The sequence below is a fragment of the Pelecanus crispus genome, chromosome 6 (assembly GCF_030463565.1).
Source record: "Pelecanus crispus isolate bPelCri1 chromosome 6, bPelCri1.pri, whole genome shotgun sequence".
Classification (NCBI taxonomy): Eukaryota; Metazoa; Chordata; class Aves; order Pelecaniformes; family Pelecanidae; genus Pelecanus; species Pelecanus crispus.
Genome location: NC_134648.1, coordinates 6,926,456 through 6,947,458, shown reverse-complemented (window position 1 = coordinate 6,947,458; position 21,003 = coordinate 6,926,456). Strand labels below are relative to the sequence as shown.

Sequence of the window (21,003 nt, the reverse complement as noted above, 5' to 3'; positions counted from 1 at the left end):
ATCCTATTCACATTGCTTCAGTGATGAGTTATTCTATAGCTCCACATTGATTGTTTCATATGCAAAAGAGTTTACAATAAACCCAAGCTTTCATATAAGCTTTCTTCCGAATTATGCAATTCTTAGCCATCTGAATTCAAAGGCACCCTTAAAGCTAAAAGGTTTCTCTCCCAGCGTTACATTATCAAGATTATTTCACTTCTTTCCACACTTCTACATGGGCTTTTTTTTTTTTCTTCCCCATAATTCCCTGAATCACCCATCCTTTTTTCATTCAACGCAGGCTCTCACAGTAAGCCAAGATCAAGCAAATTTTATATTTGGAGATGTGTCAGATGAAATACAATCTGTTCATCTGTTTGTATTTAGCACTTTTTTGTTGTGACTAGACTATCTGCTAAATATGAATGTAGATTTTCTTCAGGTAACTGAATAAATTTGAGCAACTGCCTGTATAAGCAATGACAATCCCATCAGAAAATACATTTTGTTGCTCTTCTGTGCTGGATTCAATGAGCAGCTAAGAGAATTCTGACCCAGAGATGAGGCATCTCATTGACATTCGTTGATTAAAACAGTTTCACAATATGAGTATTAGTAACAATGACCAAATAAATTTTCCTCTTATTAACTTTTTCTGCCAGATAAACTATGAACAAAAACTCATGACAAGTTTGTTGTTGGCCGTGGGACAGATTTTCTTTGGTCTCTGCGTGAATCACTGATGTTGCTTACTGTAGAGGCACAGAAGAACCCGCTTGTATACAAGCACAGCAGAATGGATTGTGAACCTTCAGTGGTTATTGGAAGGCAGACTATTTGATCAGAAAAGAGAAAATAATATAAAATCACTATAGGTGCATATAGTAATAAACTTATCTCTGTATAAACACATGTGTAAATGTTGGCATTTTCATTCTAATTGTACTTGATTGGTGACAGATCTGGGTAACTCCAACAGACAATCTTTACTTTGGACCAAGAATATGACCTTGCAATACAAAAATAAAGAATCAGCAGTCTGTTCAAAGCCCAAATAATTTCAGTTTAACCTAGTGTTTGATATTTCAATTACAGACATTCCTTCATGGCAGAATTTGTGACAAGAAGTTGTAGTAGAAATCCTGTATTTTCAAGAATAAACAGGAAAGAAATATAGTAAGTACTTCTGGACTTCATATCACGAGATACAGTTTAGCACAGGTGATAAATAAAAAGTTCAAATCATTAAATGAGCCCATGCTTCATGCACTTAAAGTATTGTCACCGTAAAATGGAGTCAAGCAACTAAAGAATTTAGGCAAAAATCTTTTAAGTATTCCACAGATGTTTAGAGATGGGGATGAGTGTTGAGGTTGTAGATGCACTTTGCAGCTACGTTTTAATTTGAGTTCTTTAAAGAGAGTAGAAGCACTAACAACAATGTCGGCAATACCAGGGGCAGAGGAGGCAATGGCAACAGGGGAAACAGGGAAAAGATGTTATACTGTTGTTTTTTGCGTTATAACTCCCAGGTCTGCTTGACACGTATGCTTCTATCAAAGAATGTGCATTTTAGAAATACATTGAGTTTTTTATTGCACTGTTTAATTAAAATATAGGGAAGCTTTCCTATGTAGAAAGGAATTCATCCCTTTATTGCCTGTGAGCTATTTAGTTGTACTTACAGGCATCGTTTATTACCTGTTCCTGGCACATGGGGCCGTATGTCCCTCACGGGTCTGCTGATATTACAAACATTCATCTACATTCTTGTTGAGAGCTTTTCTAATCAAGTAGCTAACTACTGGAAAAATCCTTAAAAAACCCAAACAAGCCAAGAATGAGCAAAGGCTGCAGAATCTGCCTACAAAGCAAGGAGAATCAGAAAATACTGAGTGCCATGTCGCTGGGGGTAGGCAGTTTGCTTTAAACCAGCGAGGCTGCTAGCTCTTCTTCAGCTGTTTCTGCTGTCTGTTCTATGAGCTGAAGCTGGACTGTGCTGGATGCTCAGGACAGCTAAATTAAAGACAGCTGGGGTTATTGTTTGTACTTTATTACTGTAATGGGAACAAATTTATGAAAAGAAAAACAAAAATTGTAAGCTCCTTCCTGTTCTCTACAGTTATGCCAGTATACTAAGAATTACATACTTCGGCCCCCTTCTACTCAATATTTGAAGGGTACTAAAACTGCAGAAAATTCATTCCTGCTAGAATGCCATCACGTATTTCCAAACTGACTGTTACACGGTCATGTTAGTATTAGGATGCCTAAATAAACAGCGTAGCAGTACTTGTACGTAAATTCAGCCATGACAAATGCCATTATCTGTACCTTATAGCACTTCTGTTCTGGAGGGTAAGAAAGTGTATTTTCTGACTAATTATAAATATCCAAGATGTATATTTGTATTCCCATAAATACAAAGTGTTTATAAAACCATTCTACAAAATACACATAATCACCTAGGACTCCTAGGAACCTCTGCATAAAGTGATTGGTGAAATATTAAGCAGGTAGTTGTCATTATAAAATCTGAAATGAAAAAAGAAAATTAAAAAAGGACTATAATTAGAAGAGCTTAAGTTTTGACATCCCTACTTTTCAAAGCTTTCCATAATTTTTGATGCTTTGCCTAATGATTCCTATAGCAAATAATTTAGAATAATGAAAGGTAGCCTAAATCCAAATTTCATCAAGATGGTGGCCATCTTCATAGTAGAGACCAAGCAGGATTTACAAGGGAAAGAGGCAGCTGCTGGATATACCGTTTAATAATGCATGGATTTGTTTCCACATCGTTTCTTTAATCGCATTTTTTCCTAGTAACTTTTGTCTAAGTAGTATGTCATGTGCTTAGCTGTGTCCTTTTTCTTCACCATTTTGGGCTGCTGCCTAGATTACATGCCAGTATGTAATTTGCCAGGGCTGCACTGGAGTCGCTCATGATATATTGGCTTGACAGGGAAAGACGTTTTCATGCAGGCTCTTAAAACTACAAAATGCATCATTCCATGTATTTGGAAAAAGCTTAACTCACATTAGTCCAATTTAAATAATAAATAATAATGGACTGGACAGCAAAGTCCTAGAGCCTCCAGTGGCATTTTCCTCAGAGCAGCAGAATGCTTCTAGGAGCATTCAGCAATGATGATACAATATGTCAGATGCTGAATTATTGAGTAATGAAATTTACTGTCCTGCTCTAGATTTTGTCTGTTCAGCTCTTTTATCTAATATCTAAAAACCAAAATACACTTAAGGGTAATAGAGAATAAGGGGCAATTATAATTCTTCCTAGCTGAACTATGGATTACAGAAGGAGCGGGAGAGTTACCTAGGTTTTTTCTTCTAATGAATGTCCATGTAAGAACAGGCAGAATCTGGACTTCAGTTACACTGGATCACAATAAGACAGGAAAGAAGGTCTGAGTTGTGTTTATAACTCCTTTTTGCTGAATTTCTGGTATTGAAGACATGGATGAAAGCATTATTAGGGAGTTTTTATACAATCGGTAAACTGGTAGAATAAAATCTTCAAGCTATACATCAACATTTTTATAGAAAACCATTGTGGCAAATATTATGCCAGGTGAGACCAGATGTCCCCAAGGGTTTCTTCTGTCCTTAGTGTGTATGACAATACAATAAATTCACAGTGTAAAGAAACTTTCACTGATGCCAAAATATTACTCCAACATGGTATCAGAGACTGGGGGTAGACAGCAGAAGTCTATTTTTTGAGTGGCCTAGTTACTCATGAACACTTATGTCTAATGCTGGAATGCAACTAGCTCACTTGATACAGATCATTTTACTTCAAATTTCTTCTAATAAGCATTTGTTTAGCAGTAACTCTATATGTCTATTGTAAATGTCTTTGTAGCTAAAACAACAAGAAAAGGAAATAGAATTAAGTTTGATAAATAGAAGGTTTTGTTGGATCATCACACATATAGTGTTATTAGAGAAAAAACTTGTTAATATGTTTATACAAGTCAAGTACCTATATTACATTATATCTAAACCTACAATCTCACATTCACTTAATAATAGCTAAATTTTACCATCATTTTTTCTTATAGAGCAGGCAAGTTCAAATACCTATGATTTTGTAGTATGCAAAGTTCAAGGATGGCCAGAGAGATGGGTATATACTCAAGGGTACACCTACATATAAATATACTTTCTACCTCTCTTCATTCTTCCACCATTTCTAAAGTTTTAAAACAGGCTATCCTTCACTACAGAGGAGAAAATAAAAAACCTTTCTTTTATGAAACTGTTAAGATACTTAAGCAGATTAAGGTGGGTTTTTTTTGATGTTATAATACTTAAGAAACTGAAACAACCAAATAAACACATTCCTTCAATAACAGTCTTGATTTTCTTACAGCCATCACAAAGGAAAAAGCAATTAGCTGTGGGATAATGAACATTGTATAACACTTCTTACACTTCAGAGCAGCAATAATACACACTTTCAGAATATGTTTTATAGGCAATTACAGTCTTCCCAGATGAACAAAAAGCAGCTACTGAAGTTACAGTCACAGACATGAACATCTGTATTTTCAGGAAGACAAAGCCAAAGATGCCCAACCCGGGAAGAGTTACAGACCCCAGGAGGATGAACTCGGTGAAGCTGGAACCCTTCTGAACCATGAGCTGAGTTTCATAAATGAGGTCACTTGGAGAAATGCTTTTCCTTTTGAGACTTTGACTTTTCTCCCCAAGCGTGCCTTAAAAGACGTTTTCTTACTGATTTAAGAAAAAGTAGGAATCCTGGTAGAGGAAGCTGTTCCAAAATAAACTGTTTGCTTCCAGTTATCTGTTTAAGTCCCTTCTTATAAATACAGTTGTTCTTACTAAAAAATACGTGACAATACGATTATTATCATAACCACAGTTCCATCAACAGAGATGAGGACTATTATTTTTCAAAAGATACGAGAAATAGGATTCCATAAATAATCTGTAAACTACCTCAAAATATTTAGCAATAAAAAAGATTTGATAGCCATTTATTATTTGACTCCATTTTTCATGCCTTCAAACACTGAATTTAAGCACCATGTATTTAACTTTGGGATTATATTTAAGGATTTGAACAAATATAGGCTTGATACTAAAATTGTTTTTGTTTTAACTGAATGTCTGCTTTTCCATCATATGAGACCACATTGCTTCAGACTATGTTTTCTCATTGACAATAAAATACCATTTTATTTTTTATTTTACATTTTATTTATTATTATTTTAACATAAACTAATAAATGTAGAATAAAGGGGAGCTTAACAGTTCTGGAAGATGATGAGACTACAGGTGTAGGCCAGTAGGTGATTTCCGAAATTACTCAAGACTAAATGGAACTTGAATGCCTTGGGTTTATCACTAGTCCATTATGCATTTCTTACGCTTTATGATTCCACACAATGTTTTTAATCAAATTGCTAGAAAATTCCTACTAATGGCCAAAATGTGCAGTCAATCAGTATTTTCTTTGTGAATAATTTCCAAATCACGTCTTTGCTCAAATCAAAGAAAAAGATCACTTATCTCTAAGGTTTCCCTTCTGGCTCCAAAAGTGATATCTATATCCACTATATACATATCAAGTGAAACTTTGTAACAGTACATTAATAATACATATTGTACGCAGGATACCTGCATTAATAATTTTCAAATGAATCTTTAGTATATCTTTGGGTAGCAACATTCCCTTAGGAGTACTTGCACAATTATATTCAAGTTTGTAAGCCACTTAAAATGATGAATTAGATTCTCCACACATTTCGTGTCTTCTTTTACATGTAACATCAGTAGAAAAAAAGTGCTAATACTAACAAATCTTAAAATAGGTTTACTAATGTGCAACTGCAAAGGCACATAAATTCAGTTTCGTTTTCATTGCTCACATCCGCATATTTTTTAACAGAACATGTAACAAACATGTCAGCTAGGAAAGTCACAAGATAAAACAATGTGTTACTATTTTTCTGCTAAACACAACTTTAACTAAAATTAGAAATACTGTACATTTCCCCGATCATCTCCACTGTCACGGGGGGAGTGGGAGGTGGGGGTGAAGAAACATTTAAAAAAACCATCACTTGATATGAGATATCAGTAGGTGAGGAAAGATATCTCTAAAATAATAACATCTGACAAGTAATTAAGGGGATCTTCTCTTTCAGACAAGTAAGCTTGTCCAGAAAGCTGCTGAATATCACAGCAAGCCTGAGGCTGCTCCAGCATGGGGGCCTGGTTTTAGGCTGAAGGAGACTTTCAGAAGATGGATGTAAGCTGCGATGTGCTAATCCCCAGGTCCATGCAAGCCCATTAGCCATACCTAACAATAGGGTTTTTTGACGTGATTTAAAACATCCCTTAAGACATTTAAATTTGATATACTCATATCCCTTTTCAACCACTGTAACCCACAGTATTTTTGAGACATATTATGCACTAGGTTGTGGGAGACTTTATAGAAACATCTGGTAAGTAAAGACACTAATTAAAAAAGAGAGTATTTGGAGTGAGACTTTGGAGTATTTTTCATACACAGGCACACTGACCTGCAGTTAACAGCCAAAAAAAGTGCAGTAATAAATGGTTACCAGTTACCTCTTCAGCCCATTAGCCCATTGCTAATGTCAGAGTTGAACCCTACGGTAATGGGCCAGTCCAGCTACTTACACTCTGTAACAAAGAGGAGTGAGGTCAAATAGTTAATGAAATGAAGATAATTATAAAGATAGTGTCACTAAAACTTGAAGGAGAATGATATTGTTTTCAGGTTATGGACTAAATAAGAGATGCCAGGTGCTTTTTTTCCAATTTCCCTTGATGATACTCAGTTGAAAAAACCTCTGAAACTGATTTACTATCAAGATAATGTGCTAATAATGAAGACCTCTTTAAAGTAAGTAATAAAAGCAAAGAGCTTCAGCTTTCAATTTAATGATCTCTGGTGTTAAATGTTTTCCAGCATGTAATAAAATTTTATTAAAAATTAGTCACTGAAGAAAAAGGGGCAGAAAAAGTTCTGTGGAAGCCTTCTGAGGCAACAGCAAAACCAGACTCGATCTGAAGGAAATTCTGGAAATAAAAGATATGAGGAAGAGTTGGCATAATCTTATGAATCATCATTAACAATAATACAAAACTATGGTTGGCTTCTAGTTGATCTTAATGAGAGTAAAAGTCTGTAAGCCCAAAGAGAGCTACAAAAAGCAGAACAGGAGAGACTTACATGAAGAAATAAGTCATGCTAGTCATGCTTCTGCAATTAAATTACCTTTTATCTTTTTAAAAACAAATTTCTTACTACATTAGCCTTACAGGTACTCATAGTACCTGAGATTTCTATGGTAAGTACCTTAGAAGCAGACACATGTTCCTTACTCTCTTTGAAATTAAACTCTAAAACAATGGATACTGTCATTTTTCAATGCTATTTTATTCCCATAATGTTTATGCATTAGGAAAGGGTTATATGATTGTATGTCATTACTGTGTATTACAAAATGTGGCTGAGTCTGCATTTAGTAATTGCCTTTTTCTTTTCTTAATTACGGTTTTCCAATCCCTGTGCTGAATGCAATGATCTACAGGTCACTGAAACTGCAGGTGTCAGTGAGATCTCATTAACTCTGGCAGAAGCAAAGTTTGAGGCAACAAAAGTAGAAAAGCACTGAGGTACCACAGAGGCAGACTTCCTAAGGCTTTAATGGAGCACAAATCTATTCACTGCCCTCAATGCTCTTGCTGTCTACTTAGACCTGACCACAGTTATTGTGTTTTTTGCCCTCAGGGTCAATCTCGGTTTCCTCTGATAAAGTTGTGAGGATACACACCTTTCCCCCCCCCTCCCCCCCCAATTGTGAGCACACAATTAATTTCCAAATAACTCCAAGCACACCATGCTGTATCTGTTTGGGTTTGTATTCTCCTGGAGTTCAATTAAATGAAAAGTTCTGCTCTATGTGTTTTTCACAACTACATAGAATTTTCATTTACCATCACAGGGAACAAAACAGACTTAATTTTTTGTTTAAAACCCATCATTGTTTCAAGTCTAACCTTATATTTTACCATCTTCCAGAAACAGACCCTTTCACAAAGCTGCCTCAGACAACACTGAACGCACTGCTCTCTGAGATCTGAATGCTTATTTTATAGGAAAAGAAACAGCTTAGTGAAATTTATTATTGTTAAGTTTAAGGAAGGAATAGATGTCAGAAGGGAATACTTAGCTAGACAGAATGATGCTGAAAAGTTGTAAGGTAGGAGAAATGAGGAGTAGTTAGCAACAAAGAACAGGAGAATGAGAGAAAGAAGGGAAATAGAGGAAAAAATCTGACTAGTAGAGCCTTCCTCTGCCCTCATGGTCTGAAATACCAGACAGATGAAGAGAATGATTCAGGCAACAACGAGGAATTACGTAGCAATGGAAAACTGGAAAAGAAGAGTCACAAATATTTTACATTTTAAAGCTTTGTTCTTTTCAAGTCCACAAAACAGAGACTGTGTTACCAAAAGGCGTATACATATTGTGAATTTCAGATATCCAATTCATTTCACTAACATCTTTTTAAATTCAGCCTAGCATCTTCTATTTTTCAGAAGTCCATTTGCCCATCTTCCAGTCTCTGGGGCGGGGTTATTACACACAAGATTTGGGGTGCTTACTGACATAATGCCGTATCAGTTTGAAATATAATGCCTAAAGAGAAATAACTTCTAAGTTGTGTTTTCATCATGTTATGCAGAGGTCACCCTGAGTAAAGATAATCAGACACATTAGAAAAGCTTTCACCATCTTAATCTTTCCTATAAGGAAAAAAAATAAGTCCATAATCATACTTGTGTTGTTTCATAGGTTCTTGAGCAAAGGATTTGCAATTACTTTGTTCAAAGCATCAGAACCTTCATTTATACTGGAATATTATGATAAAGTATATGAACAGTAATAGATCTGATTTTAGAAAACAGAAATTATTTCCTTAAGTAATTTATCCTGATTTAGGTTTCTTTCTTGACCTACAAAGGGAAAGAGATGAGATGATATATTGCTACATTCACCTAGTTAATTTTTCATTAATCTGAAGCTATTCTGTTAGTTTTCTAGGATCTACAAAAACACTCTTAAAAGACAGTTAAAAAAAAAAAAAACTTTGTTCAGTCTTCATGAATATGGATTGGGTCCAGCCTACACATCCTAAACATTTCTTCATTCCTTCAAGGTGTGTATGTATAATTTGAAGAAATGTACACATATAACTATAATGGTTTTCAAATTTCTAGTCAATTCTATAATTACAATATCCTACAGTATTATCAGTAATATGATAATAATTGTATAACCAATATTTAGTACAAATCATTATTATATTATTATTTTACATAAATATTTATGTCAATTATTTCTACTTTTGTAGAATGAAATGGATAAGGTTTAGAGCCTAAGATATATTCTGGCTTCCCAGGTAAATCATAGATCCTTTATAAATAGGTTTTTAAAAAAATTTCAAAACCCCTGATTAGTGAAGAAGCTAAGACTCTTGACACAACGACCATTGTATTTTTTCAGCAGCCTTGCTCTGTGTCTGTAGGAGATGCTCAGAATAACTGTGAGCTTAAATGTAACCTAAATACATTATTTCTGTACCAACAGAGAAAACTCAGCCTCTTAATTTCCTATATGGCCATTTCAAAATGCTTTTCAGAGTCTGCTTTGTTTCTTGACCAACTTTCCAGACTTGTATCTTCTTTGAACAGTCTCACAAGCTCTCCTCATTCCTGCTCCAACAAGAACACTTCCTTAGGGTTAACAAAGATACAAAGTTCCCCAAGCTTACTTTGATGGGGAATGAATGAAGTACTTACTTCCAAATAGGAAGGAGATAAAAAGGAGAGGAGGATGGCCCACAGTACTTTAACTTTTCTGAATTTTTACACTGATCAATGTACGCTGGAGTCCACAATACTCACAATATACGCGAGGCAGAGGCAATGGCTCCTTGCAGCAGTTTTTACCACAAAAGCGATGCATTTTTCTTGTGAGATCTTTAAATCTTTTAAAAATGGAGCGGCAGTTCCCCTTTCAGTCTGCACTATACATTTCTACAAAAGGATAGTTCTCATTCTTATTCAGCCTGTATTTCCTCCACCAAGACGAGGACACTGAAGTGGCATTCATAGGTGGTCTTTCCACCTACGCTACATACAATATGGGAGGGAGCGTTGTTCTTCACAGTTTGAAATTCATGTGTATTTCCACTCTTAAAATAGTGCAGTTCACAAAATACACAAACCACAGGGCATTTATAATGAAGGAATTCATTTGGGAAATGCATGAGACAATGCTTTTGCATTAGGCAAAAACGCTATGGAGCAAACTAGTCACTATTATTCTGGTATCTGTATCACCATATTCCCCATCATTTGTGTACTCAACCTCGCTACTGGCAACAGACTTTTCCTCTGTTTCACTTCTGATTTTGATTTGCCATTAATTTTCCACAGTGTTACTAAAACTTATTTTGTTGCATTTGGAGCACAGGTATCTTTACACTGCATACCCAAAGACATTGGAATGATAGCTATTATTACATATATATTTTTTTAAATAGGGTATAATGTTAATCTTTTTCAGAAAGAGGAATTAAAACAAATGGAGTAAGAATGCATTCCATCTACTAACTCCATAGAAATTCACAGATTTTTCTGTTATGCTGAGATACAGTAAGTGCAGAAAATGCCTCAATAGGAAGTCAGTACTAGTGCTCTGATTCACGGCTTATACCAGCCCACACTTCCCACAGCAAGTAGCCTAGTAAATGTTACAGTTTCCATCCATTAACAATACTCTTTAAGTACCCAGGTCCTTAGGCACTCATCTGGAGATTAAAAAAAGAAAGTGGCGTTTCAGTCCTTCTCCTTTCTCTTCATTTTTCTCTTTCCTCATCACCTCTGTAATGGGAATGAGGCAAGGAAATTGCTACAACAAAAGCCAGATCTGACAGCTCTCAACTAGCTTGGAAGCATTTTCCACTGGCAGAACACAGTATGACTATTGCTGTGACATTACAGTGCAAAAGAAACTGTATAATAAAAATAATTGTCAACAATCCAGAAAGTTAAAGACCTCATAGCTCAGGATTAATGATCAGCCCTCTGGTTATGCTTGGTTTTAGTTGTCAGTGTCATTGAAGTTGTACGAACAAAGCCCTAAATCCATTTGTAATGGTCAATGCTTTCAGCACCAGTATGGTGTTATGACAGGTACATGACATGTAAAATGGTTTTGGTCTGAACTATTAGTGCCAATTCAAATGGTAAATTCTGTATTTTATGTTCTTGTAAATTGTAAATATTAACTCATCCAAGACGTGACAAAATGCACCTCAGACTGATACTGCTTTTCACCACTTTAAGGGAACTTTCTATGATTTAAATGTAAGAATTTCCTATTATTACCCACTCTTCCAAATTACGGAGCTATCCAGAACAACTTTTTTGCACTGATTCAGGCACTTCTACGCGCTGATTTGCACTGATTTTTTAAACCTGATTTATGCTTCTTTTACATCACATTCTCTAGAAAGACCAAAATACGACACCAGGAAATCAGTTTTTAAATGAACCTTCCCAAGAAATTTGGCAATTTGCTTTCCTAATTATCCTTTCTACACCATGTTCTTGTGCTAAATATCTTCCCTAACAAGCACTCAGGTATTATGGTTACCAATTATGAATACAAACAGACAACCTATTTATTTGCACCTTTTTTTTTTTTTAAGCAGGGAGCACCCCAATCCCAGGGATGATTGTCCCCAAGTGACAGAGGTATCATACAGTGTATGATGTACTCTTCAATGCATTTAAAATAAGTTTGACATTTTTAGAAAGCAATTTTTAGGATGGATGACAGTATCTTTGAAATAAGATATTTACCAGACAAATCATCATTTCTTTCCTGAAGGCGAAACTGCTGCTTATCAGACATGACAAGATGCGTAAGTGCTGCTCATCTGAAGTTCCCATTTTTACATACAAAAACATATTTAAGTAATCACACACATTTATATTCACCTAAAAAGACTAGCCTGCTATATCAAAAAGTTTATGCAAATCTAATAATAAAAAAAAAAAGCTATCCATCTGTAGTTAGAGTTAGCTGGTTTGTAAGAGGACGAAAAAGCCAAAGAAAAGATACATAAGAATGGATGTCATTATAAAAAAAAGCCTTCTATAATACAGCTTAAGTGCAGAGGGTATAATTCTGGACTGACTATGATTCTTTGACAACCTATTTCACAGTAGCAGATTTCAGTGGTTTTATAATCACAGATAATGCACAGATTTATAATAATGAGATGTCAGTGTGTGGAAGAACAGGATTGCAGACCGTTATTTTCTCAGACGTTTTCGTGGCATATGCCAAGTGCAGAGAAATGTGAGCAATGTCTATTAAAGAGGCAGTATAACTTATTCAAGCACTTTTGGATACAGAGGACTAAGTGCTGGTTCTCAAAAGGCTGGAGCACGGAAATACTGACACATTTTACAAACAGGAACATTAAACACAAAATCTGTATGATCACGGAAAAAAAAAGGAAGAGTATGCTGTGTTTCAGTCAAATGTCAAAAATCTAATTCTGATCTCTACACCGTATTCCCATTTCCTTCGTTGCACTACAGTAATACCCATAAAACCAAGGACACCTCAAACGCTTCAAAGGCTCTGACCCTATACCAATCTTAAACACAGGCACAGAGGTTTGTCGGGCCGTATCCTTCAGTACACCTCTGCTTTCATGACAGAGGCACAAACACTTACAACCTGAAGAGGACAATGAGAACAAGCCAGGCAATTCTACAGCCACATTAATTAGGAAAAATGCGCTCCTGAGATCCCAGAAGCTCAGTCTGCATGACCTACAAAGAAGAGTCCACTCTCCTGCAGAACATAGAACCAGCGATCTTAATCTAAATGAGCACTAATATCCCCATGTGCTGCTATTAATTAGCACGGTGCTTTGTTTCCAGAGGTAATAATTTTAGGGAATGAAGGTTTCTTCCTATAAAACAGTTATTAAGGAACCAACAATCATTATTGTAAGAGTAGCAATGTGAGATCCAGTTTTATAATTATATTCTGCTTTCTGAAATTATATTTCAATTTTAATTACATACAGAAAGATTACTAATTTTTGGCTTCAGCCTCTCTACTAACAGTGAATATCAACAGCTGCCGTATAAAAATTACAAGCCGGCTATGAGTTAGCAATTCCTATTTATATTTCAGGAAAGAGTTCTGCAATATAAGGAGGACATTAAAGTCTCCTTCAGTCATGCTTCTGTAAAACTTCCTTTTTAATTGAAAGCACAGATTTCTTCTAGATCTATTGAATCAGTTGAATACATGAGCAAAATGCAACCCTGGAGATGAAAATTACCAGGACAGTTGTTAATCACTGTAAATCCTGACTGTATTAAAATGCTTGAATCTACAGAATCAAAACATTTTTCATCAATTTTTTTTCTCATGCTTTCTCCTAAACTGCCCTTCCCATCTTGCATGATTGGAATATTCCCTATGGCCTATCACCAATTCCATAGTTCTTTTGGCAAATTTGGGTGTCCCAGGCTATTTTATGGTTTTGTATCACTCTTTTTCACTAAAAAAACCACAATAAGCAAAAACTGTCTTACTGTTTTATTACCACAAACTCACTATCAGTGCCTGACAGGTAAATAATCCTATGAATTAGCACCCTCGCTTATTTTAGATGCAAATCCATCTTCCTTGTAGATTGGTTATGCAGACATGGTCCATTTAGCAAGTGATAAGACAAAATTTTGTTCCTCAGCAAAAAAAGTAGCTGCTTCCCAACTTTCAAAAAAATTTATTGACATCACAAACAGGCTTAGAATTATCCTCAAAATTCATCCTAATCTTTCAATGAATTTAAAATCCTCCTTAGTTCCAGTTTAATGCTCTTACAGGACAAACTTTCAAAGATGTTTAAAAAAATAAAAACTGAGAGAGAAACCATACCTTGGTGCTTGCCATTTGAAATGGAACTTTTGAGCCCTTTGTAACTGGGGATGTCAGCTTCTCAGCCGGTTTTGAAGGCATTAGATTCGTAGCGGGAGGCTGATTGTGCAGAACAGAAGACAGGCAAAGCTGCACGGTCTCCTTTAGAGCTTTCAGCTGTGACTCCTGGGGAAAATAAGAAATCATCAGTTCTCTAAGATGTGTTCTTATGGACAAAATTGCTTGCTTTCTCTCTCTGCATTAAACCAAACATTTATGAGCAGCTGCTGTTTTTTCTTATTAATGGAAGACATTAAGGCACTTTAAAGCAGGGGTTTTTTTTATACGATTAGGTTACTGTGCATTACACACCAATCTGCTTAGAAAGTCATTGCACTCTTCCCTTTCCTCCATGCAGTTTTATCTACGTTGATTATTGCAAATAATTAAATATTATTTAATCTCAGAAGAAACAAAAATACAATACAGTGTTCAGACTTCTACATATAATAGGAGAAGGAGATATTCACAAGTATTGCAGAGACACAAACTTCGCAAGCAATTTTGTTTATAATGTTCAGAACAATTAGTGTATCTCCACAGGTTACAAAGTTTTCTTTTAATCCAACAGAAAGATAACCTCCCTCGTGAACATACATGCACACATTATGCTGTTGCACTGTACAGTAAATAAACCATAGAACTTTCCAGCTGTTAGGAATATGATTGTTCAGATTCATTACTGTCCATGAAGCCGAATGAAAACTTTTAGTGGTGAAGTGCTTGCAACTCATGTTAGGACACTGCTATGTTACTCACAGAAATACAGATAGATGTATTAATGAAAATAGCAGTCTGTCACTGAAATAAGCTGAGACAGTAAGAACAGTGAGATAACTATGGCACTGAGGAAATCTCATTTTAAATCTTTGCTCCACTACAGCAAGTCATTTACAAGTCAAACGTTAGATATTGAGGTAACTTCCTTATACTCGTTTCAGATCAAGTTAGGCAGCATTTGACCTTAAAAAAATAATCTTGCTCTTATTCTTTAAGAATGTGCCTATAAATACAGGCTACATAAGCACATTTTGACCTTCGAAGATTTTTTTTTGAAGATCCACAAATCAAGGATTGTGAAGTATACCATGCAAAAGTTAATGGAAAATATATGTATATGTAACATATTACACACTACATACTATGTATGTGAAAGATTATCTACACAATATAAAAATATTTCACAGTTATATGAATCCTAAGCAATGGTATTCAGTATACACCACCTTATTTTAGTTTATTCGCTGAACAAGTGTTTTTTAGAACCTGACAAATATTCCGTGTTTTACGTCAGATAACACACTTCCACTGAACTGAAACCAGGGAATATATCTCATAACTGGGCAAATCTGAATGTTTCTTTAAAAATAAACAAACAAAACCAGTTAGTAGGGTACATTTCAATGGTAAGGTCAAAGACAACCATAAAAAGACAATTAATGCACAGCACAATAAGGAAAAATCAAAGGAATAGGAGATGGAATGGAGTTTGTTTTGTTTGCAAACAGACAAAATTGAATGTCTTTCCCTTAAGCCGTGTTCAGTGGAGTGCTAGATTATCATTAAAGAGGACAGCACTTTGTATGAATAACTACTTAGGAAAATGTATGAACCTCGAATCAGACTGATATGTCACCGACCTAATGGCAGTGTATAAGGGAAAGGATTACTTTATCCATCTGACTCAGGGATCTTCTAATTTCTAATTGACAACAGAAGATCTTAGCATACTTCTTTTCATGTAATATGTCTTTTCCCCTACCTTTTCAAGAAGTCACTGCACAAAGAACATAAATCACCATTTGACATAGTCAAAATAAGCTGACTCCAAACTGGCAGAGGTAGCAGACTGTCTAATTTTGCTTGAAGACACAGACTCGGCCATTATAGCACTATATGACCCTAGTGCTCCCTGCAAATCACGCTGATCTGAAACCACACTCCTCCTGTCTGGAAATTCCTCTGGATAATTTCTCATCCTCTCATCTCCCAGCCCTGCCATCCCCTGCTTGTCCTGCCTTGGCTACGGGCAGCCATCTTGCCATTCCAAAGGTAAAAGCAGAATAGGTTATTTTGTTTTCATCCTGTGGGTAGCAAAATTCAATTTTGACTTTGCTGATAGGAGATGTATAAATGGGCAGCACAAGAGTACAACTTAAGGAAACACTATTGGAACCAGGGATGTAGTTTGACGAAGTTCTCAATAACCTTGCATAGATGTAATTGTGGTTAAAATAGGCTGCTTGCTGGTCAAAATACATGTGTGAACATATGACACATCTTCAGGTTTCACAGATCTGTTTATACTCTTGTCATGTGGTTGGATTCAATATAGAGTGATTTGGGCTGCGGTAATGCAAAATCTGTCAGTCTTCCAAGGGTCTATCATGGGAACTACAAAAGTGCTGTAGTGTGAACAGACTTAGGAGAGACACTAAGTCCACTGTCAGCACAAGCTAATATTTAATAGGAAAGACTGATACCCTCCCAAAAGAAAGATACAAATTAATGCCTATTTATAGGCACAGTTTGAGATTTGATCACTCATTTATTCATTTCAAATACAGGCCATGTTCCAAAAATGCACATTGCTTTACACATTGCTTCCATTCCTTCAGCTGACACTATGTGTGCTAACATTGTCAAAACAGTTAAGGTCAAGTCTTCACTGAAGACGTGGACAGACCATTGGCCATCTCTAACTCTTTTCAGTTCATGGTTCATACAGAAAAGCTCTTAACCAGGGGAAAAACGTACCTACAACTTAAAGGGTCTTATTACTCTGCAGTTAGAACTAGTCCAACACGGGTATTTCTAGTCTCATAAAACTGTCTCACAATTCTCACTGGCATGAACTTTGTCTTTTTCTTTCATTTGCACTGTTTTTTTTGCTCCTGCTTGCCGTTTCCACTGCATTTTTATAGCATGTAAGCAATGATGCCATCCAAAGACTCTCTCAATGATGATTTGCAAGATGACGACACTGGGCTTCTGCTAAGCCTATGGAACCATAACTAAGCCCTGAATTAAAATTCTGTAATATTTAATAGGAAAGAAACAGAGGGTCAGAGAAGTCAGTTGGGTATGCTGCAAATTCTCTTTTAATTTGCTGACCAAATCCCTTAATAGCATTCTCATTAAAAGTTCCTGATGTCAAATGTTCTTTGCTTTCTCCTCCACAACTGTCTGCATTATAATGAATAACTGCCTTTAGAAGATATTTACTGCAAGCTTTGCTCTCTTGCCATTGCCACAGACAGTATACTGGCACTAGTGAGAGACCACATCTGAGTATTATACATGCAAAAGAGGAACACGGTTAATTTTTAATTAATACGTGTAACAGTTCAGTTCAGTGTACTAACAAGAAACGCGTGATATATTACCAGAGACACAGGTTTGGATAATGCTATTGTAAGCACTGCTTATATAGATGACACTTTGCAATGCTGGATGCAAATCCTCAGTCAAGAGGATGATTTCAGTGATTGCAATATTAAAGATTAAATGAAAATGCTTTAGTGCAAGGGGCATACTTTTTTTTTGATGTCTACTGGAACCTCAAAATACTAGAAAACCAAACCAAAAAAGTAGTCTTTGATAGCGTATTGAAGTTTTTTCCTTTCTGATAAACGGCTTCCCTATTGCATGGTATTTTCTTCCCAGCTACCCTAAATCTAGAATAAAGTTCCCCTGTTGCACAGCTGACAGGAGTGAACGTGTCCTGATTTGCCCCTGTCCTGAGGGGGCACCTCTGCCCACAGAAGAGTTAGCTCTGTCACATCAGTCCCACCCTAACAAGAGACTGACCCATTTCTCTACTGCATCCTACTTGGAACTACAACTAAATCTCAGATAAAAATCATTATCAGTTACAGACATATTCTCCTTAGTGTACGTTTGCACATAAAGAATTGTAACATTTGGCTTTCTGCGGGTTTTTGAGGTGTTTCTTTCTGATTTGATTGCCCTCCTTTTAAAAATAACTTTGCAGCTGTACTTAACTTCATGCATCATAATTAGTTCCACTGACTTCAGCAACGTTACACCCAGGTACATGCAATTAAGTATGCATCTAAATCTTTGAAAGACTTCCATTTGTTTTTGTCAAATTACACTGAAACATTCACAGCTGATAAACATGCTTACATTACATTACACTTCTTACTTTGTCAAGGGCTGCCTTTTCCAATTCATCTTTTGCAACTGCTAGTTTTTGCTCCAGATCTGTTAGCTGTTGTGCCTGTGGGAATAAAGAAGAAAAAGCTGATGCAATCTACAATGCATTTTTTCCCATAATTTTTTATGCAATGCCTGTGAGAGACGAAAGGATATAAATTTTACAAGTAATATATATGAATTGGGTCAGAATTGCTTGCAAGATGGCCAGGCCCCAAGGGATTTTTTTTTCCCTGAGAAAAAGTGTATTTTTATGTGGGAACTGGGCTCAAATCTGCTCTGTTTATGTGAATGCAAGTTTACTCTAATTTCAATGTCAGCAGCAAAAGTTATTCCATACTATAAAGTATTTAGAATCATGCCATAATATCCTTCTAGAAAATTCAAAGTATTCCAACGGTTTTTATTATTTTGTTTATTTATCTGACTTCTGTTTGTAATTTGAAACACTATTTTGTAGTTTTAAACATTGAGATGCTAACATTAACGTAACTTGGCACAAACAGAGAAATTAGAAAACACCCGAACGTTCATGCATGCATGTAGAGACGTTATGAAATGCTACTATCTGCTGGTATACAAGGGGTTAGCTCCAGATTTGTTTCTCCATCTCCTTCCCTGGAGATATAAAAGGAAAACTCACAAGAATAGCTAGTTATGCAACTACAGAGTGAGAAAGCATTTGGGGAGATTTGCATTTGAAGTCAGGGTCAGGCAAGCAGTCTGCACCCATTGTGGAAGGAGGGTTGGCGTTTTATACGACATAACATTATTCTCCTGCATAGTCCTTCAGGAGGATATCTGGCTTTTTACAATGTATATGCAATGTATTGAGTGCAAGGTTCACGAGATTATTTACTGAGGATTTAAAAGCAAGACAATGATTTTCTCTCCCCTTTCCTAGGAGCTAGAGATACTCAGACTGCCCACTTTAGGGAAATATATTCTCTGCAAAAACTTTCCATTTTAGGGAAGTAGGAGCTTCTGGATTCCTGCAGTTCTCAGCCCTGTCATTAATAGCACATTACTGTGCAACCAAAAGGAATAAGCTACAGTTTTCTTTTACTGTTGTATTTGCAAAAACTGCCCAGTAGTTGTTTTCCCTGTTTATGAAGGGAACCACAGAGAAAGACACTGGACTAACCAGTGGTCCTTTCTCTCTGAAATTCTGATTAGATAATGCACAGAATGATTGGTTCAAGTTCGCATTTCTCAGTTGAAGAGCAACACATATTAATTTTGACCCAATATTTACAAGCACCCTTTCCTTCAGCACCACCCCACGCTCACCAGGTTTCTGAAATTCATCCCCAGCCAGATACTATTTGCTTGCCAGACTTTTCATGACTGCTGACTGTAGCATAGCACAACATAAATGCTGTTTAGCATAAACCCCACAAAACATGGTTAACATGGTCTCTGTTTTGGGACGACAGTACTGCCAGCATGCATCATAGCTGATGTGTACTAGCTTAGGCAAGCCAGCAGTCCTCAGCAGATACCTCAAGTGATGTTTATTAGCATTAGGCATAGACTGTACTGGCTGATAAAATGACAAAAGCCTGGCATTTTCAGTGCCCTGCTCATGTAAAGAACTACTTAGTCGCATTTTAAAACAGGACTAGGCATTTATCTGTGGATTTATCAGAGCAGCCACAGTTTCATTAGTCAAAACCATGTACGATTAGGCAATCTTGCTTCAAAGCAGAAGTCAACTGCTCGCTCAGAGGCAGGGAAGTCTCTTGTGAATGCAGTCCCCAATTTCCACTGCGTTACGTTGCTTACACCTGATAGCAGTCACTGTCACACAGAACACACAGATTGGACCACTGGTTCAGTTCCTCAGTCTGTCAACAGAGCATCCAGTACAGAAAGAATCCTTTCATTTCATTAAAATTTAACAAAATTTAACTTGACTTACCACTGGCTTATTAGAGAAAAAAACTTAACTAACATATGAGAATTTTTTTACAGTTCAGTAACATTTGCATTTGTTCCTAAATATAGCACATAATCACTCACAATAAACATGGTCCCAAGTCCATGTTTGAAAGACTGAATATTAAGCTGACGCAGAGACAGTTCTCATTAGATACTAGAACTAGACTAAGTAATTTCTCACGTCATTAACATTTTAATTATTGCTACTCATTAAAATATTTTTAGACTACAGTTATACAAATTAATACTTTTTCAATTAATGAGAACCAAGATTTGAAAAACATATAATTAAGTCATTTGAACTGCCGTTAAAAAGGAAATTATACAAAATAACGTTTACATGATAAATGAGAGGCCAGGACGGCATCTCTGATGGCGTGCATTGCTAAAGGATTAGAATCACACGGAAGATGATGGATTGCCACATGGTGCGGGCCAGACAAGTAGGCAACTTCTCCATTCAGCACCATCTGTGTTACAGTTTAAATCGGCGGAATACCAGAGCTAAAGCTATGAATTTCAGGATGTCCGGTTTTCTTCAACACATGCATTATGTAGGCATCTGAAAATCTGGGTGGTTGACAGGGAAGCAGGTAACAGTGGTTACAGGTGACTGCTGCTTCTTTCCTTGCAGGGGAATGTCTGGCCCTATATTAACACATTGTACTCAATGAAACGCGAATTAGAGGAAAAGTGTTTAATTTCTTTAATTGCTGCCTGCCATTAGAAAGAATTAATATATTGTAACAATACTGCTCATGTCAAGGAAAATATTTTCAGTTAATGGTTAAAA

General features: G+C 36.1%; 1 protein-coding gene across 1 annotated transcript in view; it reads right to left on the bottom strand.

Annotated features, from left to right (window-relative positions):
• The window catches only part of LOC104029296 (leucine zipper protein 2), a 117,144-nt gene that overhangs the window by 27,542 nt on the left and 68,599 nt on the right, over positions 1-21,003 (bottom strand). The window contains exons 8-9 of the mRNA XM_075712385.1: positions 18,259-18,333; positions 14,052-14,216 (exon numbers count right to left, since the gene is read on the bottom strand). Of these exons, the coding sequence (XP_075568500.1) occupies positions 14,052-14,216; positions 18,259-18,333 (240 nt within the window). The remainder of the gene's footprint in view (positions 1-14,051; positions 14,217-18,258; positions 18,334-21,003) is intronic.